This window comes from Prinia subflava, chromosome 5 (genome assembly GCF_021018805.1).
Source record: "Prinia subflava isolate CZ2003 ecotype Zambia chromosome 5, Cam_Psub_1.2, whole genome shotgun sequence".
NCBI lineage: Eukaryota > Metazoa > Chordata > Aves > Passeriformes > Cisticolidae > Prinia > Prinia subflava.
The window spans coordinates 8,581,892-8,604,780 of NC_086251.1; the positions used below are offsets into that span (position 1 = coordinate 8,581,892).

Genomic DNA, 22,889 nt, shown 5'->3' on the forward strand with positions numbered 1-22,889 from the left:
GCAGACAGATCCTACTGTAAAAACACCCCAGACATAAGGCAATGGAAAGAGGAATTCTTTTCTAATATGACTGATTAGCATGAGGGTCTCTGTTACTGGCATAGGTCACATAAAAAAAAAAAAAAAAAAAAAAAAAAAAAAAAAAAAAAAGAACACAAGGATGTTGCTGTTATGTCAAGAAACAAGTGAACCATAACATATTATTTTCGTCAACTAGTAAGCAAAACAGAACAAAAACCAAAACAAAACACAAACAAACAAAACCCCACACACAAAAACCCCTAGAACAATACCAAAGAAAAATCTAACCTGAAGACACAAAGAAAAATTTCTTTCATTCTTCAGCAGCACTTGTAACAGAGTTTGCCCTTCCAAGTAGGGCAACGAGACCCCTGCCTGCTGCAGATCTGCAGCTCAGCCCAGGATTTCAATAAACCGTGAAACCACTGAACTATTTGAAATCATTTTCCACCATTAAGCTGTTGCACAGCAATTCTCCAGGCAGGCACACTGCACTGGAGAAGAACACACCCCACACACACTGCAGAGTAAGAGAATCTGCTCACATCCTTGTCCATTGTGAAAAGGATATTTTGAACTGCTGATACGTGCCCATGTGGGTGATGCAAAGTGATGTTCTGGTGAAATTTGGCAACTCTGAATAAAGACTGATAAATTTTGACTTCAAATTACATTGTTTACATTATAGAAAGATCACCAAACATTAACAGGAGAAAAAAAAATTGTAATCTTGGAAAAAACATCTGTATTTTCATTATAGCTAATTTATGTAGTGATACTAGATTATAAAAACATTGTCAAATCAAGATTGAAAACTGACTCCACGACATCAGGATAAACAGAAACAGTAGGCTTGTTAAAGCTGTTTAATTTTGAAAGACAAACAAGCAACAGACTTGTAGGGGAATCTAGTAGTTTTTAAAAAATTATCTATTAACAGTAACATGATCACTTGGAACTGAAATATTCAAAGCACATACATTTTAAACAACAGTGTTATGCAAAATGTCGTGTATTGATGCCACAGCTTCACATTGGAGATTCATGTCCTGTTCACTAAATAAATGGAACACCAGAATCCATTTCCCTTTGGATACTCCCCCATACAGAGTGTTATCCAGACACTTAGAATCTATGCAGCTGCTAAATTAAACACAAAAAATCAGAAAGAATACTAACATGAAAGTTATGACAAAAAATCTACAGAGCAGCAGATGAATTAACACACATAAAATTAAATCTGCTTTCTCAAGGTTACAGTAGTAGAGACCTTTTGGTGACTAAAAATATTTTTAAATGTTTCTAGATACTAAATAATCTGCTGGATTCATACCCAACTGTTACATGTCTGGCCCAATGTCCTGTGGGAATCTGTAACTTCCACAGAACACTGCAGAAAAATACACAGTACACACCAACACTTAACAACCTTAATTTTAATTTGAATACTGCTGCAGTAATTTATGCTGCTCTGGCAAGTGAACCGACTGGCTGACTTGGCGAGTTTTTCCCCTACAAATTTCTATGATTAGACCCCATGGTGTAAATATGACACCACCAGAACAAGTCTCATCCTCACCCATGGCTTAGCAATCCCACTAACACATCCATGGGGAAACACAGCAGTGCCTCAGCTTTGGGGCACAAATCCACCTGTTAATGTTCTGACAAAGCTAAGAAATTACTTTAGAAGATTTAAAGGTTGTTTTTTTCCCCTCCCTGATGAATTCAACCTATGGACTGCTAATGAGGAAAACTACACAAGTCTATTTTGGTAGACTAGACTGTTAAGACCTCAGCCTTCCAGCACATCCCATCACCTGCTTCCCATTACACCACAGTCTGCTGAAGGAATCCAGATGCAATGGTCCCTCCAAATGTTTCACCCCAGCCTTGAACCCCACCAGCACGGGGCTGCTGGTTTTTCCATTGTATTGTTCTCCTCAGATGCTTTTTCCTCTCTTTTTTTTTTCCTATTTTTCGTTCCTTATGATTCCATTTCAGTTTATTTGTCCTTTCCCGGTGAAAGGAGAGCCTGTCTATTCTTAGAAGATCTTTGGATCCTAAAATAAACTGCTTAACTATGTATCTATTACATTCAGAACTGATGTCACATCAGACCCTGACAACATGCTACGACAGGAATGTGACTACAGCAAAGAGCCCTAGCATTTCTGTAAGCCCTGCTTCGAGAAGATTTCTGAAGTAAATTTACATTCAAAAATGCATCTACTCAAACATTAAAACATAGGGTAGGGACTTTTTTCCATTTCTTCTTCTCACTACATAAATGGTGATATTTTTAAAGCAGTTTTTGCCTGATATTTATTACTAAAAGCCAGACTCTCTACCACCACACTAGAGGAAAAAAATCAGGGTAACCAGATTATACCGGGAATTCTTTTTAATCATCCTGAATGTTAAAATGTTGCTGTGAACAAACAGAAGTTAAAAACAGGTAGTGCAGTTTACAGAAAAAAAAAGGATAAAAATGAGATCTAGATAATAACTGGATAATAATGGGAGCCTTTCATCTGAGTGAACCCTTTGAGTCTGGTCCAGGACACTTACAATTGCAAGTAGCTCATTAGTTATGGCTAAAAACTTCATTCTGTTCCCAATACAGCCAGCCGCTCATGTTAGGAAAAGGCACACTTGTTGACAAGAATAACAGCAGCAACAAAGATCAAATAGGCAGGAACTTTCCCCTCATTTACAGAAGAGCTGCTGCTCAAATTGGGCTGAAGCACACGGACTGCTCAGTGCCCTGAGCTAGGGCTGGAGAACTTTTGTCTCCAAGAGGAAAAGGAAAGGGAAGTTGTCTTCACTGCCTGCCCTTCTCAGAGCGCAGAGAAAGAATTACACAGAATTTCACAAGGTCTCCACAAGGCTCTGCTGAAAAAGTGTGAGGGGCAATATACATTTCCTGGACTTTAAAAAATAACCAAGAACACAACTGTCATTTCATTTGAACTATTAAACATGCATTAATATAATATCAATAAAGATTATGAAGCACTCTCAAATATGTCCTGAATAGAAATATATACTACATAAAGCCCATAATCCATCTACATACCATACCAGGTCAGGGAAATGTTCTGGGTTCAGCTTTCAAATGACTTGTACCAAAATACAAAATCAAGACAATGCCAACTAAAAATTTATTTAAAGCATCAACAACTAACAAAAATGGCAAAAATAGAAATAATTGTGAAGCTGGACTATTTTGCATATGATGGCAAAATCCTGAACATTGCCCTAAAGGCTACAGTATTACGAGAGTTTGCATAGTGGGAGTATTTACCAGGAACTCCTGCTCCTTGAAAAGGTGAAAACTAAAGTCCAGTTGACAAATCTCTACTAAAAAGGTGTCTGTGATTTCCTTGGATATATGTAGAATTCCACATTGGTTTGTTTCCAGCACATACGAATTTTCCATGGGGGAAAAAAAAAATCCTCAAATCAAAGCACTACTTTTTCTTAGTCCCAGGAACTATTTTTAGGTTCTGTTGTCACATTACAAATTGATAGGACAAACTCTCAAAGGCCAGCCCTGCATTATGTCATAGCTTTTTAGTAAGGCTAAGTAAGACACAGCACTGGCCTTGCTGTGTCTCTGCTAACAGAGTTAATATTCCCTGGTGAGCCAAGTTCATTAAGTTTTCTGACAGTTTTACATTGTGCTTTTTCACTTTTAGGAAAAAGTCAACCTACAAAAATAAGTGTAACCTTGCATATGCTAAAATAGGGAGGGAAAAAAAATCTTATTGAAAGAAAAAACATCTCCCAAATGCAGCCACCTCCAGCTCTATTTCAGCAATGTCCTGCTTTGCTGCCTGCAGTCTGAGCAGTCCCTACACACACACTTCAACTGGTAGAGGAAATCTTTGTGGTTTTCTTCTAGATTCATCAAGTTGCTCTAGTTCTTTTGGGTCCCTGACACTGACCAAAGTTTATAGGTGAAATCAGTCAGGATCACTCTCATCAGCTCAGTGGGACTTTTGTGTCATATGATTTTCTCCATAATCAGTTTTCCTGAATGTCTTCCTTGCAAAAATGGCAATTTTTGATTGACAGCAGTAAAGAGTATTGACTGCACAAGAATAAGAAATTATATTGTCCATGAACAGGGTAGCATAAACCACTACAAGCAGGCCAATATACTAAATGAATCCTTGGCAGTAATCCCAATCCTGCCAAGACAGGCTTACAAATTTGTTTACAATTACCCAGGAAGAGGTGCTGTCAACCAGCCTTGTCATGGCTCTGTAAACAACACACACGTTAATGATGATGCTGGGAAAGGAGCAGCAAAATTATCCATTATCAGACAATTGCTGAGATGCTGGAATACTTGAAGCCTTATACAGAAATAGCCTCTTGAGAATAAATAGCTGGAAACAAGAACAGTATCAGATCTACATTGAAATCAAAACAGAAGAGATTTAGAGGCTGGTAACATAACCTTATGAGGAAGAGTCCATTAGAGGATAATGATAAATACAGGTATTTTCATTAGTCATTTCAGAACTAGACAAACTCTTTATTATTATCATTTTCTGTCTCTGACGCTGTAAATGGCCTTAGGGCAAATCAGCTTGTACTATGATTTAAGAGAACAGATTTTTACAAACATAAATAAAAATAACCAACCAAGAAAGACATAAAATCCAGTAGACATCAAACAAAAAATCCCCAAAGACACATTTTTGAAATAAATTTTCATCTGAAGACAAAAATCACTAAATGTCTACAAAAAGTATGTCACTGACTTATCAAGCCTTGTAGGGCATTGAAGAAAGTCACCATCCATTTAACTGCCTCTTCTTCCTCCTAGGTGATTTCATGGTCCAACCTCTGGAGGGGGAAGAGGATGGGAGCTGAACTGTGTCCAAAGGATCAAGAGGGTGAAAACCGACCCCTGGGAACAGGTAAAACAGAGGACTGGCTTCATAAACTTCTCCAGATCATCAGTGTGTCTCAGTGCAAGCCTGCTATGATTTAGAATTGGTGTATAAACACAAGCTTAATTACAACTGTCATAGGTTTGGTATTTTCTAAACAGTAAACAGGAACAGGCAAAAACTAGCTGATTAAGTCAGTGCCTACACACATCAACACAGCTTTAGATAAGAATGTTCTGAAACAAATACCATCCAAAGCCACTGCATGTGCCACTGCTTCAATAAAAAGTTATTGCTGTGTCATAACTGTGTCAAAAAAAGAAATCACAAAAATATCGAGGCAATGTTTACAAGTTGCATGATTACTTTAAAGATAATTATTTAGCTAGGACACATGACTTATTTCCCTATGAAAGGCTCTCTAGTTAACTGGATTAACACACTATTGATAGCTAAATTCCACTGCCGGAGGCCACTGTCAAGTCATCATTTCCAGAACAAACCTATAAGCTATTTTCTTTATCCTGTGTCCAACTATTACACCAAGCTCATCACGAATTTGTTCCCAAAGTGCTCTAAAAAAAACTGCTGCAAAGAACATTCAAGAGATGCATGACACAGGATTACCTGTTCTAATGAAATTAGACCATACATCAGTCACAGGTTGGAAGGCTAAATACATTTAGCAGCCAACCAAGAACCTAACATCCGATTTTCAACATTGGTGATTTCTTTTTTAGTTTAAAGATGATTCAATTTTGATGCTGTGAAAATTGACTATTGCCTGGAACTCAACTGTCAGATGTTTTCTAGGGAAAGCAAATCCAGCTTTGCATTCTCAGCAAATACTTCTCATGAAAATGTTTACATTTTTCTTATCAAAAGTAACCCTCAGACATGTACACTCACTTTCTTCACCCATTTCTTAGCACACGCAATACACAGGTTTTATACAGAGATGTTAGATAGGAAAGAACAGAAACAACCCTCTTCAAGATAACCTTTCCTGCACAGAGTTGCATTCAAGGTGGAATTCACTGGAAAACGTGCCCCATCCTGCACCACTCACCTCTGCAGAGCCCTCACCCTCACCTTTCTGTGTGATGGTAACACAGAGGTAAACAAGGAAGGGGAACTTCTGACCTCTCTGCTTTCATGGAATCATCAAGAACCATGTCAATACAAGCAGAACTCTCTTTTTTTTTTTTTAATCTCATTTCCATTTGCAGCATCTAACTAAAACCAGAAAGAAACTGGAAAAAAAAAACCTGAAAGTGACGTCATCATTTGTTACTACTGTACTTCACATAAAGGGAATTTATTTTAAAATTAGGTTTAGTAACAGGAACAAAAACAACTAAAAAAAAAAATCTAAGTGGTTCCAAACTGGGGAATTTGAAGTCTAACTTCCTTCCTCGTCTCCCAACAACACTCTCTGTTTCCTGATGTTGATAATGCCGGGTGGGAGACAGAGCACAGGCTTCCCAATGAAGGGCCCCAAAACACCCTCGGAAGGGCCAAAGGGGAATAACCAAAAAGGTTAAAGTACACAAGGAACACCATCCAAAGAAAACATGTTAGGGACAGGCCAGGCCAATGTGCTGGCTGCACAAAGGACTTGGAAAGCAAGTTAGAGTTTCCTCATTCTGTGCTGGCAAAAAGTGCTCCCCTACTGTACTGACACAGGGCTGCTTGGAAAATTTCATGAGCCCATCTTTCCAACACAATTTACCCTATTTTCCCGGGCTCTTGTCTGGCTCAGCAACATCAGCAGCCAGCAATCACATTTCAAAGCACTGGTCACTCATGCAATAAAATTGCCTGTTGCACCACACAGCAGCTCCTCAACAGGACTTTTTCACAAAACAAACACAGAATCTATTTCATAAAGCAGAACTGGACTGGGGAGTTTCACTACACAATTTTGCCAGGCCAGATGTGTAGTATGTCATTAATAATAACAAACAAAACAAAACAAAAAAAAAAAAGAAATGGAAGAGAAAAGAAGCAACAAAAAACTAATGTGCTATAGAGACTGGACACTGACTGTGTCTTTGAGTTTACATTCTTCACAAAGTTATTAGAGACAGCCCTCTGCCTCAAACCCATCTTTTACTGAATGGATTATGTACGATACAGGAAAAATAATAGAACTGAGCATAGGAAGATTCCCTCTTTACAAAGGAAATTATATTGTAATGACATCTAGGTCTACTTGAGATACATTTGTTGATCACAGAAATGTGTGTTGAGTGCTTACTTTTATTATTTTAAAGTGTAACAAAAACATTATCCCTAAGCATACAGCTGTCAATTATGCAAATTATACAAATCAGGTTTCAAAGTAGAAAAATATTTTTGCATTTTTCTTAGACAAGCCATACCTGAGTCTAATAAAGCAAAAAATACCATAGCTAACGAAAAAGAAAAAACAAATTGGAAATTTAGTCTGATTATAAATGAAAAGTACAAAAATTAAAATATTTTTCTTAAAATGCAGTTTAAATGAAAAGCTAAGTTTGACAGAAGATTTTAAAAAGACTGTGTTAAACCACATCATAAATTAACACCGAGGGTACTAATCCCTTTCAGCTACCAGTTCTCTAGTAACATGTAGCAGTTCATTCAGTGTAAAAAAAAAAAAATTAAATAACTGTTGTACCAGCGATTAAGGAAAAAGAAAAGATATTTTGACTTGCAAAAGAAAATACTGTTAATTGCACACAGTCCCTTTCCAGCGACTCCCTTTGCACTCCCACCTCTTGTGCACGCTGAAATTCCACCGTGCCCTGTCGCCTTGAGCCGGCCAGGAGCGTGGGAAGGGTCCCATTGCGTAAGATGTTATTAAGGCAGCAAAGCCTGGCTGCTTAACTGCAGATACTTAAACACTCAGAATAATTACCCCGATTAGCCAGGGCCAGCGGCCACAGCGCTGCCGACCTGCAGCAGCAGGGAGCTGGCCCAGCACCCCCTCCCCAGGTGCACCCCCAAGGGCCACGCTGGGAGATGCTGACCCTTGGGCGTTCACCACGAGGCAGAACAGGACTGACCTCCACTCCTGCCACACCCACAGTGATGGGAGAATTCCCCAGCCACAGAAATAATTATGCTATATCAACAAGGTAAATATGACTCCCACTGAAGTGAATTTACAGGCATAAAGTGCTTTTCCTTCCTGCTCAAGCCGCTGCAGTGGAAGGACAATGCTTAGTAGAAACATGTGAAGAATCCCACGTTACAGTATTTCACATGTCAAGCATCAAAGAGCATTTTAGAACAATCTGGGCTAATTTCAGTTTTTCAAATATTTACTCACGGAAGTTTGGCACAAGATACTACATACTAGTTAAAGCAAGCAAGACATTATTAAGTATTTGTTTCTTCACGGGATGGTTAAAAACCCAATCAAAGGACCTAATAGCAGAAAAATTAACTACAGCAGTACACTGCTCTGAGGAGGCAGTCCTTTAAATACAGGTGTATACAACTACAGTTATCTCTGAGCAAGCACTCTCTTCCCATTCCCCAATACAGTTTTTGGGTGGGGATGTCTTTTGTTTTTGGGGGTTTGTGGCTTTTTGGGTGGTTGGTTTGGTTGCTGGGTGGAGGGTTTTTTGTTTGCATTTGCAGAGTTACAACTGGTTTGTTTTGTTGTGTTTTTAAATAAAGTTCCCTGCCCTGTCTGCAGAGTTTTTTGTTCCTCTTGCAGTGGCAATGCCATGAGAAGCAAGCGTTGAGCAATGAGCTGGAGAGAGAACTAAGAACACAGGCTCTTAGTCAACATCAGGAAACTATTTCCACTTCAGAAGTCAGGAAGCTTTTCGCACTTGTGCCACATTCTGCTGAAGAAGAGAATCTGCTGTCATGCCAAACAAATGTAAACAAATCTATCAACAACCACTGGACTTAATTATACTTTGCTGTCGCTGTTTCTTCAAATTTGCACTACGACTCTTCCCAGACAACAATGCACAACCCTCGATCTGTGTTTTGTTTTCCATAGCATACAAAGGCAACACACGTATTATTGAGTTAGTTCAGAGCTATGCACACACTGAGTTGCCAAATAGCTACTGCAAAACAGCATGGACAACTACCAGCTTCTTCCTTTTCACCCTGCAGGAGTCACCAGTTTGAATCTTCTCTCTACCCTGCAGCTGCTGTTTGTACCTCTGGCACTGGCACCTTGGGGATTTTCATCTCCTGTCAGATTTGGGTTGAAGTACTTAAAGGTTCAGTGGTACTGGGACAAAGGCACACTTTATGCACATTAATCAGTCAGATAAAAAAAGCTCAGAGGTCAGCTCTGAAGTCTTTCCAAAAATCCCCACTAGATTACACCCATCCAGCAAACATCAGATTTCTTATTGCAGGAGTTTCTTGCACTACCCATTTCAGAAGTGCAAGTGCAGGCCACCAAATGCCCCCTCCAACAAGCTGATAACAGTCTATTTTCAAAACAGGGGCTTTTGCTTTTCCAGGCTCAGCCACTGGGAAGTTAGAGGTGTAACATATACAGAGAAACTTCAGAAATTTATCTGTAACTATTCCCTCATGAAAAACTCAAAACATTTCAAGAATCTTTAAGAGGAAGTAAATGGACACTGTCTCATGCAGAAGAAAAATTAAGTTACATCACTGTAACGTAAAAACTGCAGAATGAATCCACTCCAATGACTGCCATTAAACCACTTGTACTTTTTGATTTGCTAGAACACACTAAGCTGTGTACTGCCTTTTACCTCAAAGCACGTAAATCACAAGCTTGACAAAATACTAAGTTTGTCTCACAAAGGAAAGAGCTGTCTCTTAAGGCACAGCCACAAGAAAAAAAAAACGGCGGCAGGAATGCTTGAAAATATCTTTCTAGCCTCAAAAAACAAAGCTAAAACCAAAGCACAACAGCAAGGAAAAACAAGTTGTTACATCCAATTTCATACGTATTTAAAATACAAAAACTGATGCAGCTCATGACCAAGAAGGACTGAGAACATGCATGTGTGCAATAAGCAGTGGTGGGATGTACAAATAAACCACCACCATGCCACCAAGCAGAGCAGCTTTCTGCCACACTTCAGCAACCACAAATGAACACACGAGCTTTCCAAGAGGTACACGTTTTGCCACACAGTCTATGGCTCCCCTGAGCACCCTCAGCCTGGCACACACCACCAGAAACACGTGGAAACCCAAAATAAGGACCATGCTAAAACTAGGAAATTGCAGCTCTCCTGTGTCTGGAGAGAGAAGAGCATTAATTATAAAGTGATTACCTTCTATTAGAGTTTTCGTTGTGTCAGTAAAGGAGAGGGAAGGGCTGAGGTTGCTGTTATGCATTTGGCATTCCACATTCATGTAACACCACCTTCTTTGAAATGGTTCCATGGATCCAGATTCTGTATCTTGGGGCAATGTGACCTATATACACTGGTTAACAAAGTGGTTGAAGGGGTATTTCACTGGCACTATCTCATACAAGCCTGCAAGAGAGAGTCAGTGGTCTCACACAAGCTCAGTCCTCTGGATACACAGAACGAAAATGCTGAAGTGTTAAAAAATACCTGCAGAGCAGGAAACCATGTATGGGTGTGACCTCCATCCAATTCAGTAAATGAAATACTAGACTAAGTTTGGGGGTTTCTCTTTTAATTTTATATCAGATACCTCTGTGTTAGAGCAGAGTCAGGGGACAGTCACTTGATGATATTTGTACACAGTCTAATGATGATGCTACAGACAGACACATGAAGAAGAAAAGGTGCTTTATATACGCAGATGCTTAATAATCATAACGTTGGAAGAAGTGGTGTGTAGAGAGATTAAGTGGAACAAAATTAGTGCTAATTTGTCTCAGGCAATCCTCAAGTTGTTCTTTCAGGAAGGCAACTACATGGCTACAAATTGAATATCCCAAATGGCACATGGCACCACTCCACCAGCAACCATCCCTGTGGGACAGTCCTTCTGTGGGCAGGGCGGAGTACTGGGGCACTAATGACACAAGCTAATTCCTAATTATCCTGCTATGTAATACCCTGCAGGGTTGCATGGTTTTTCCCTTGTTAAATATCAGTTAGTTTCTAAACTTTTTTTTTGGCAGGCTTTTAGCAGCTAAACAACTGCTGCCTATATTAAACACTACATCAAATAGGAAAATTACATAAAGCGAGACAACACTAGGGATGTAAGTGGTGTTGGTCAGAAAAAAACAGATCACTGTCAACTCAGTGAGAGGAAACAGTTCATGGCAGGGCCAGGAAACCAGTTAAAAACCAGCAGAAATAAACTTGAGAATCAGTTAAGCGCTCCAATTTTTTTTAGTGCCTCTCTGCAGAAGTTACGCAGCACAGTCAGACAGACAATCAACTACAGCCACTCTGTGTGCACAGGGAAGCTTTCAACTTAAGAATACTTTCTTACTGGAAATTATTGAAATAATTCAAGGCTATATGAAAACCAAAGCAACCAGAAGCCATACCATATAATCTACAAATTATATCCTCCTGTTCTGCTTTCCAGCTCTTGTTACAAAAAATGCCCTCTGCTCTACTTCTAGCTTCTTTTCCAGAGAGGTGAAGTGTCCAAAACCAGCTGCTGAGCCAGCGTGACATGGAGTGTGTCCAGAGAAAGGCAACAAGGCTGTTGAAGGATCTGGAACATAAATCCCATGAGGAGCAGCTGAGAGAGCTGGGGGTGTTTAGCCTGGAGAAGAGGTTCAGGGGAGACTTTGTATCCTTGAAGAATACTTCAAGATATTAAAAACACTCAACAAAATATGTATAGACACACAGCGTAACTGATACTGAAAAAAAAAAACAACCCTAGATCTTGAGTGGATGGCAAGCAGTGAAGGAACAAGAAAATCATGAGCTCAAAAATTTAAATATTAACTGGGGTTCAAAAAAAAGCCATTGAGAACAACATCCAAATACTATAAGTGTGAACATGGCTTTTGCCATCGTATCTTTTTGGCAAGTATCGAGTGGTATTACTGACCTATGACCTACAGCACACCCCAACAGTTTTTCAGTGGATGAAACAACAATAATATGCAGTTTAAAAGCTTTGTATAGTGTTATATTTATACAAAAGCCTTGTACATAAGTGAGGTGATGCTGGCACTTTTTCAAAGAAGCCATGAAATGTACATGTTTGAAAGTTATCAGGGAATTAAGTTTTATTGAGAGAAAGTAACAAAAATAATGATAAAATCCGTTTCAATTCCTAGAATCGATTTTGGACAATTAAACGACATTTGTAATTCACATTAAATTTGAATCTTCAACATTAAAAAAGGTTTTTAATTGAAACAATAAAGTGCACTCTTGTGAAAGATTTCATCATGAAGTATTGGGTGGTTTAAACATTTTGAATACTTAAAGATTCACTTCAAGGGTAAGACTATCATTCTCAAAAACATCCAAGAAGGCAATCAAATTACTAATAAAAATTCAACAGTGCAATTCAGAAAAAAAGTAACAACAAAGAGATGATATTTTGCAAGAGCCTGCTGCACTGTCCTGGGACAACTGAAATATCCTTGGTATTCACAACGGGAGAAATGTTCTTAAAGTAACATCATAGTCTCAAAATGCAACTGCTTGAAAACCTTACCTGTGAAATGCTTTTGGCTTGTTTCTCCCAGCCCTCTAATCCCATTTCACTTATTAGAAGCTATTTTGTTAACAGTTCAAACAAAAAAACCCTTGAAAACATTAGCTAGCACTGTAGGACCAAGAATCTTTAAATATACAGTCTAAAATTTAACAAGCCAAACATTTCAGGCAACTTATTTTCATACAGAATTTATTTTACTTAATTACGTCCCGAACACTTTTATCTCAGACATCTCTACCACTTTCCAATCAGAACCTGAATTCACAAGAGGTTTCTTCTCCTGTCAATACTTTGTTTTTTAATTCCCTAGTATTTTATTGCTGGTTTTGGTCTGACTCCACCTGAGTGTTAAGTGTCCTAAACATGCTCACATATTGATCTGTGCTTGCTCAACATGCTTGATTTTCCAGTCAACAGACTTCCAACATATCTGCTCCATCCTCCTCCCTCCTGGTGGGAGCCATGGATGCAGAAGGAGCCTTGACCCACAGAACACCTCTCCCTTGAAGCCAAGGATGCTGGGTGCAAGAGACAGGGCTGGTGCAGAGGCTTGTCTTTCCATCACACTGATTCAGATCCAGTACTACCTGCTCTTACAGCAGGAATGCACAGCCATGTTTGTAAAAGAGGCCCAGCGGGAGCAATTTGTCACAATATTTATAAACACGGCACTGCAGCTACCACTGACACTTTCTGCAACCCAGAAATCTGATACAGCCACACTCACGTACGCACAGATGTACGATGAAGAGATTTTTGTGACTTAAATATCAGTGCAGTAAAAAAAAAAAAAAAAGGATCACATTTCAGTAGATCTATTTTAATGTGTGAAAAATAAAAGCTGCTTCCCAAAACTTTAGCCATGGCAAACTCGTCTATCATTCAACCTCAGCAAAATTGAAATATAGCAAGAACCAGGAGCTCTTTGCTGTGAGAATCATGAAAGAATTTCTCTTCTGCTCAACTGAAGCAACCTAAAGACTAAGAGAACCCTCACCTGAACTCTGATTTGCATTGTTGCTCCAGCCACCATGATTAACTTGAAATCTGGGCTGACATTACTAGAATCTCCAGCAGGTATGTGTGGTACCTTCAAATGCTCCATGCATTATCTCAGGTTATGTTACTCAGAAAATCTCCAGCTCAGGAAAAAACCCAACATGAAGGCTGGATGCCATTTCATCCACTCCCATCCCCATGATTCTCCCCTGGATCTTCAGAGAGGATTAAATATATACATATATTGCAAAATTACAGTAATCCTGACACTCTTTTCTACAGAATTAAAAAAAAAATCCCAAACACAAAACCAAAACCCCACACCATTACCAAAAAAATCTACTCTTGTTTTCTGCTTCTATGAGCAGAGAATAATAAGGTATTAGAGATAACCACGATAACATAAGAGATAACATAACCATGTTATGTTGACTAGAAAATAATGAGAGAATTGAAAATACATTTGTTATCAAATAGCTACATAAACACGAGGTAATGATGAGCTAAGATTGCCACTCCTGGATGATACTGGTAATAGTCTTTGTTAGGTCCTATTAATCATGAAATAGAAGTTTAAAATGGGATTTCAATACAACAATTAATGAACAGTATGCAAAAAGTGCAAACAAAGTCTTGCCAAATCAATAAAACAATTTGTTCACAGACACAAGCCACAAAAGCTTATCTTGACATTAAGTTCCTTTGGCTCAGATAAGGAAATAAGCCAGCAGCCGTATCCCTGCAACTTTAAAGAGAGGAAAAAAAATTGCTAAGTGTCCCAATTCACTTGTAATAGCAATTCCTTACATTATCAGGACTCTCTTACATATACCACTGACAGTAACCATGCTCACAGCAGAGCAGCTGACTTTGAACAGGCTGACCTTGAGCTAGCAAACGACCTCAGCAGCATGTACTTCTGGCTTATTTCACCGCAGCAGCGAAACAGCCTCACCATCTATAGAAGTCTACCGTCTCTGGCCACCACCCCTGACTATTTTAAGATATCCCAATACACTTCAGTGATGCACAGTTCAAAGTGATAGAATAACATCTGCTAGCATGTTGAAGAGTAAGTTGTTTACAGAGGCATTTTTAGCTTTTTCTCGCACCGCGCTTCCCAAACTGACAGAAAAATCAATTGATTAACAGAGCTTTGCTTCTCATTTAAACATACTAATCCCAAAATTTAACAAATACTGAGCAAGAATTTCAGGCATTGCAAAAGGAGAAAAAACCCCAAGACATCCCATTCTAGATAAAGCTCATTTAGAAGCTTCAAGTATGTGACAGCAATGGGTGAACTCGAAAAGGCAGCTGCTTCCTGAGATGTCAGTTTTGCACAACTTCTCCCCTTGCTCACTGCTTTAAAGAAAAGCTGTATTAAGAGACATATTTATTTGTATACAGGTTTTTAACTGCTATTTTAAACATACAGAAGCTATATGCTGACCTGATATTAGGGGAAGGTAATCGTGGAGTTACTCAGATGTAATGATTATGTTACTGAGTCATAATAACCCATCCTGCTGACAGGCCCAAACTACAGAGAGAAAACATTTAATTTCCAAAACCCACTCCAGGGAGAGTCACCCTGTGTTCTGAGGAGTCCCTGGAGTGACAAGAACCACGTCTAGCCAAGTTACAAAGGCCAGGGAGAAAACAAGCCTCTGGGAATTTACAGCCATGAGAATTTTTTTTCTAGTTTTGAAGGAATGCATGTAAGAAAGGAGAACAAGAAGTTAAGTAAATTGCATATAAATTTGAGGAGGAAAAAAACCAGCATAAACTGATGGTGGTTTGTTCTGAAACTTAGCATGAAGCTGTGAAAGTCATAAATGAAAAGTTGTCCTGCTGCAACAGCCTCAGAGCACACACAGAGCCTTCGCTGAGCCCAGCTCACGGGTTGTAATTAAACCACACAGCTCAAGTACTTTATTCTTCTTCCAAAACCCTTTAAAACAGAAAAGCCCATATCAGACCAAATCGCTCTGAGCTGCAGCAGAACTGACTGGGCAAGTGAAAACAGTGTCATGACCACAGAACACAATTATTATCACTTTTCCTCTGTCCTCTCTGATCTTCATGGGAGAGGAGGGTAAAAGAAGGAGAGGGGGAAAAGCCTGCTCTCATCCACCAGGAACACATCCAACAGCAATTTTTCCATCTCTCTGAGCTCCGTTGCAACACTATTGACATTTGGCATTTTGTCTGGAACGAGTCTGTTGATTAGCAACTACCCTCATTTGGAAGGCTGGAGGGAGAATATCACTGTCCAGCTCTGGAATGGGGTGACTGCACTGACTGCATCTACTCACATCACTTGTTTTCCCTTATGAGTGCACTGCTGAATACCCAGGATCGTATTTTACTGCTGCCACCAGTGGAACAGAAAAACATTTCTGAGCTATGAGCATCTCTTACTAACCAGACACCTTCCACTCTGCCACATCACTGCAGTTGCCCACCAGCCTGTGGGGTCCAGCTGATGTCCAGTTTAAACTGGAGATTAGTTATATTGCTTCCCACTCGCTTTGTTTTCCCAGTGAATTTGGCTATGCTAAGCAACAGTTGGCCTGCAGACCCCTGGATGCCAAAAGGAACATCCTTTGGACGAAAAACCAAGTGCTTATCCTCAAAAGCCATTTCCAGTCAAGCTTCCAGCTGCACCCTACCAGCAATATAATCTGACACAGCACAAAGATGATGATGTTTTCTTTGGAGACAGGGGGTGAAATAACCATGGAGGCAGCTACGTGGGCTGATGATGAGGCACTGCTCAACTCCCTTTGGGAGCCTGCAATGGTGTAGCACATCCCTCCTACGCCTGCAATGGCTACTGTCTCATCCACAATATTAGAGGGATTTTATGAATGATGAGTTTGGTAAGGTTTACTCAAGACTCATTTTCAAAATCCCCATAGGAAGACAACCCAAATTAAATCAATACAAAGTGATTCCCCTTGAAAAAAAAAAAAACTAAGCAGTAATTCCCTGAAGAGGTGCCTCTGAATGCAACACAATGAGAAGACCTGCTTCCCATGGCAGCAGAAAGGAAGGTAACCTGGCTCTCTGAAGCAGATGGGCAGCACCACCTTGACCATTTCACTCCTCTTGGGGCTACTGCTAATTGCAGACAGCCACTTTGAAGCCTCCCTTCTCATACGTGCTTTCCCAAATGCATCTCACCTCGGAGTGAGGCAAAACAAGGGAAAATTACTTCCAGAGAGAAACACCATGCCCTGGGAAAACTTTCTGCCTTGCCTGATGAGCACAAGAGACCAGACTTAGAAAGAAATGTTTTTATTCTCCTCCTCCACAACCTGCACTGCTTTCCATTTGGGATGCAACACTCCCCTTTTCATGATTTGGGGCACAGCTGACCAAAAGGCAGCAACACACTTCTCATGCCATTTCCAGAAATGACAAAAGCTTGATCACCCACACTGTACGTAAGGCTATTTTCTTTTGAAAATGTACACACTGCTTAGTTATTTACCTCCTTAGATCACTCATTAAAGGTCAGCAGTCTTAACGTGTGAGGCCAGAAGCAGAAAAGGGCTTCAAATACCAGATCTCTCTAGTCCACAGCTATTAAAATCCAGACCAGTATAAAAAGAGCATGTAAGCACAGACACTGCCTTTCAGGGAAAAAGCATTGAGAATAACATCTGATCTTTAAAACAAATAAAAATCATCTGTGACTTCAGTGTATCGTAGCTAGGATTTATTTATACCTATATTCAACAATTTTTAGCAATATAACAAACAGGAGCTTCCAAAAGGTAACAGAATTTCAAAATCTATTTTTCATATGTCTTTTAACCATTTTCTTATTTTCTCTTTGCTTGACAAAGCTGAAACAGGAAAACATCAAGTCATTATCACTCCATAGAGTATTGTCTCCATTTTTCTGCTCGCTTATACCCTTTTAAAATTCAGTTGGTCTCACTTGTTTAGGACCTCTCCTCACACAAAATTACCCTAATATCTCCAACAGTCATCCTTAGGTCACCTCTCCTTCTGCTACAGGCTAAGGTAAGTCAGCCCATTATCCATTCACCTGGCTACATGATGTTCCCCTCCCTAAGTCCTAATCCTCTTATTACTCGTTTTTCCAACTCATTAGTCACTTCCTCTTACAGATGCAAAACAATGACACTAGAATTCAAAATAAACAACCTAACACTGGACTTTGGAGTATTCTTCATTCTCATGATCATTAGTTCACTATGGTCCCAGGAACAAAAAAAAGAAGCAATGATCAGACAATGATCAAAAAGCCCCCAAAAACCAAAAAACACCAAAGTCAAAAACTACCACCACTAAACAACCTTTTCTCTTTATTCAGTTTCGTAAAACTTGTTTCAACATGTCATAGTCAAACAGGTCAAACCTGCACTATCACTCCCAGCCTCATCTAATACAAAAAGCATTCAAGTACAGTTATATTTTATATATAACTGCTCCTTATTTGATTGACAAAAAGCACAATCTCTCTTAAAATAAATGCCACTCAATACAAGATATTCTCTGAAGGCCCTTCTCATTCTCCTGTAAGACTTTTCACTTCAAGCTTCCCCAGCACTATCGATTTTAAAATCTTTTGACTCAAATCCCTATTTTCTGATATTATTTACACTTATCTGGTGCTTCCAATGGAACAAAAGGAAATTTGGAGGAACTGCCAGGCTACACAAAGTTAGTTTAAATTACTTAACTGGTAGAGAGCTACGCATCCATGAATGAAATCCAGCATGCTGAAAACCTGTTCAGCAGTAAAAATATTGTTGAAAAAATTTTGAAGTATAGTTGATTTTTTTTTCAAAATTATCTCAACCAATATTTATGTACTAAAAAAAATTCAAGCAGATGAACCCTAACTTTTTTTTTATGTCCTTTTGATTTTCAAACATTAAGGACTTAGATGCTACTTTATAGAAGGATTATAAAACTATAGATATAAAGAATATGATCAACTGAAGCCTGAATATTTATTTACAAAGCACTTCAGCATAACTTACTAAATAGGAAATTTTAGGTGCACATGCCATAATGAGTCCGTATCATTCAACATCATTGAGGCAAGACAAGTATATGCACCCACAAATCCTATTCTTGGGGCATGATATTTTTGAATAAACACCCACAGGGAACCTCACTTACATTGGAGTGCAATACAAGCATCTAAAATGCCAAGGAGTTGCACACTGGTCCTGCCAGCAATGGACCTGCCCAAGGCCATAAGCATGCCAGAATTCTATCAAGAGGTGCAAAGCAACATCAAGCCAAGTAAAACAGAACTACAGCTGATACATTTTTATGTAGGCAACAAAAAAATAATGTCTTGTCTATTGAGCTGTCTGAAACAGGAAAAAAAAAGCTGGAAGTAGTAAATTGAGGCTGAAGTACTACAACAGGATCACCCAGCCTGGCTGCCCACAGCCTCCCCTCTGTCAGTTCTTGGAGACAGAGGAGGGAAATAAGAAAGCCAAAACAGGCAGGGGAAACATTCTCAGACCATGCATCTTGATTATCTGCTGCATGATGATTCTGTGCAGACCAGGTGAAGGTAAGACCTTTGCACTTGTCTAGAGCCTCCCAGAATTCCTGCCATCTTTGCAAGCCTGGCCTGATTTGTCCTGAGAGGCCCAAACCCACAGTATCTTCAGTAGTGTACAGCTTTTATACTAAAATGAATTCTTGAGGGGTTTTTTTATTCCACTTGTATACATTTTTGCATAATGTGGACATGCATCAATCCATAACGTTTCCCAATTTAGTTTTCTGCTGATGAACTTCAGTGTGGTTCTTAAATCCTCTGCTGCAGTTTGCAATTAAGTAATAGAAAATGCAGGTGATGAATTAAAATATTTTATGTGAGCACTGTACATGAAGCATATTCTTGTTTACAAGCTACAGTCAAAAAATAGATTCCTCTGGCATGAACTCCAATCACTGATTTCATCAAGCCTAGAACAGCACTGCACAAGTTTTCATTTCCAGCCTGAATAGCTGTAAAATGTTTAAAATTTTCTTCAAAGTACTCATTGTCCTAGTTTACTAACTTCTTACTGAATCAGCAGACAGGCAATACACAGCACTTACTACTGCCAATAATGAAAAGCAGAACTGAAAAAGATCTTCAATCAAGACAAGTTTAGCTTATAAGGAAAACAACTGGACTAAATATTGGTCATTTTTAAATGTCAGGCAGATTGGGTGACTATTCAGACACAAGTTTAAAAAAATAACCAAACTAAACTATCAAAAACATACATCCATTTTCAGGTAAAAGCAGAATGCAATCATATACCAAAATCTCTTTAAATGCCCTTCTGGTATCACCCTAAATATTTAAGCATCATATCACTCCCTAACTCCAGAACTTTACTGAACTCCACAGCTGCTGAAGGCACTCAGTCAGAAAGGAGTTTCTAAGAACTAGGGAAAATATTTACAAGTGCTGGAGAAAAACAGAGGCATTTACATAATCTTTGGCAACAGGACATAGAAACATGGTACTTCCAGTACACTGTCCAGTTGCTTGCAGAAAAAAAATCCATCATGTTAGGAAGGCTGGAAAGACATCCTAAACAAGCCAGTGAAAGATTATTTTTTTTTTCTTTTCCTTTTGAACAGTCTCAGAGGTCTCAAAATAACAGTAAGTGATGACTGCAGAGAGCAATCACAAAACATATTTCCAGGGAAAAGACAACACTATAAAAGCATTCAAAGCAAGTATTCACATTTAAAATGGCAACCAACTACATAATTTTCACATTCCTAGGTGGTTTCATCTTCTCTAAATTATTCCTACCAATTACCTGGAGGAGTAATTATTTAAGCCATTAACTTTAAGAAATGCCAAAACCTTGTTCCGTAACAGGCAAAAAGCCAAAGTGAAAGACACCTACCTGTAATACCGAGACTGTAAATATGTTGAACAAATAGTCTTTGATACATGGCTGGCAGACCCAAAGTCTATGACTTTGACCCGGTAAGGCTGCCGAACGGGATCCACCAACATAATGTTCTCTGGTTTGAGGTCAGCATGGATTAAACCCAGACTTTTTAGTTTTTTCAGTGCAGTGGCCACCTGTTGCAGAATAGGCCTTATTACTTTCAGTTGCAGAGGGCTGAATTTATTTTGTTTCAGGAAGTCGTACAAATTCTGTTCCAACATCTCAAAAACCAGGCAAGTATGGTTACGATGCTGAAAGCATTCATAGGCTCTCACAAAGTTAAATTCATCCGCGTTTTCAGTGCTTAGTCTCGCTAAGATGCTCACTTCTATTTGCCCTTGGCGCACGTACGAAGGATGATTCTTCAAGATTTTGATCGCCACAATCTCATTTGTCCCCCTTTTCCAGCACTTGACTACTTGTCCAAAGGTCCCTCGTCCCAGGAAATCGAGAACCTCGTAGGTGTTCTTCACCGAGCACAACACCTCGTGCTGCACTAGCTGGTAATCCCCATCCCCGCTGGTACCGCTCTGCTTGGGAGCCGCGGCCGTGGTCACCACCGTCACCGGGTTGCCCACGCTGGTCTGCAGCATTGCAGGCAGCATGGACAGCTCATCCACGATCTGCATCGTGCTGCTCTGGTTATCCAGCTCCGAGCTCTTACGCTTCAATCCACATCGCTGGGCTCCTTCCACGATATCCGACCGGCTTCCCTGCGGCCCGGCCCCAGCGGCCTCCGGCTGAGGTTGCTGTGCCCACACTGCCAACGCTTTTGTAGCACCTGCAGTATTTTTTAAAGCAACAGCATTTGACTGCAACCAAAAGCTCTGTCCTCGAGGTCTATCAAATGGGTTTTTAGTCTGAAAGAAAGTACTAACCCTGTGGGGAGAAATTCCAAAGTTTTTACCATTCACATAGATTTGCGGGTAGGTTCTTTCGTGGTACACGCAACTGCTTGGTTCTAGTTTGAGTTTCTTCACACTACAAAAGGCACTTGACTGGGTTTGATAAACATATGGTGGATAGACCAAGACTTGTGAGGCCATACCTACAGGGGGAGAGAAGAAGAAAAAAACAAGTGAAAATTGTGCACATTTCCAAGCTTTCCAGCAACTGCTACTTCTAAAAGAAAAATCAGGACACAATTATGTTCTCCAAATGAGCTGTTCTAAAGTTCTTTCCTACTTAGTTTCTTAGGCCAGAACAAGGCCCTTACACTTGACCAGTGCCCACAGGAGGATTTTAGCAGCAGCAGGTTGCTGCACTTAAGTGCTTTAGCTGGTTCCAGGGGACTGAGACAGGCTGCAGCAGAGCACTACGTGACATTTTTCAAGCAGGGTCCTACCATTGTGCTATTAAACTCAACTTTCATTTAAAACCTCTCACCATTTCTACAAACAAAAGTAGCACGGCATTCAGTAACACAACTGAAAAACCAATTCAAATGTTTAGCAATGATGACATAAAATAACTCAGAAGTTCTCAATTGTGAGTCAACGCTACCTGTTACACAAGGTATCCAACCTACTCATTGTAAACACCATCAGGCTTCCAAGAACAGACGAATGTCACAACTGCCACAGATCAAAGAATTTCACTGGGATGAAAATGAAAGTGATCAAGCCATGTGATGGGGCCCAAAATAACTTAGGGGCATGGGTATGTACACATAAACAACGACAACGTTCCAGGAACTTACGATGTACAGTAACCTAATCCATTCACGACAGGCAGGTGCTTTCCCTGAGTTCTATTCCACCCTGATGCAGAAATTCGTGTATCAGCAACACAGCCATGGGGGTAAAGGCACTGAGTTTACTTTTCAGGTGCCCACTAGGCACTGACCCAGTGTCCCCTTCCAGACCTCTCAAACATCAGCCTAAAACTTCTCTGTCATGTAGTTAAGCTAAGAAACAGGCTCTGGATGGACCCCGGTGTAACTACAAGGTTTTAGGGAAGTTATGGTTTATACCAGAGACAAATTCAATACCAATAATACCTTAATTAGATCACTTAATCATACCAAGCACATGAAAATTCTGGTAATAGGTATTTAAATTGCAGATGAGTCACATAAAACTTGAGCTAGACATTGCAGAGACTCTGATCAAATGAAAACTAACCAAAAGCACAGCATAATTATTCTGAAGCTGTGATTTGATTTATGCAAATGAACATTTAGATATCTTAAGAGCAATTAAAATAATCATACCAACACCTTGGTTTAGAATCCTCTAATGGGTTTTTTCCCAGCTGCAGAAGAAAACTTCAAAGCCCTCTCCTTCCCAAAGCTGTTTTCTCAGGGCCAGACGATGTAGAAAGCTGGAGACAGCCAGGAAACAGCCAGCAGCTGGGCTCTACCTCCCCCAAACATGATGGG

The 22,889-nt window shown here is 39.7% G+C and overlaps 1 protein-coding gene across 6 annotated transcripts in view; it reads right to left on the reverse strand.

Moving 5' to 3' along the window:
• The window catches only part of HIPK3 (homeodomain interacting protein kinase 3), a 66,012-nt gene that overhangs the window by 29,284 nt on the left and 13,839 nt on the right, over positions 1–22,889 (reverse strand). For 5 of the 6 annotated variants that reach the window (XM_063397936.1, XM_063397935.1, XM_063397934.1 and 2 more), the window contains exon 2: positions 20,462–21,557. In XM_063397936.1, the coding sequence (XP_063254006.1) occupies positions 20,462–21,555 (1,094 nt within the window). In that variant the 5' untranslated portion in view covers positions 21,556–21,557. Of the gene's footprint in view, positions 1–20,461; positions 21,558–22,889 lie in introns of those variants that run through there. The other variant, XM_063397937.1, reaches the window with a different exon arrangement.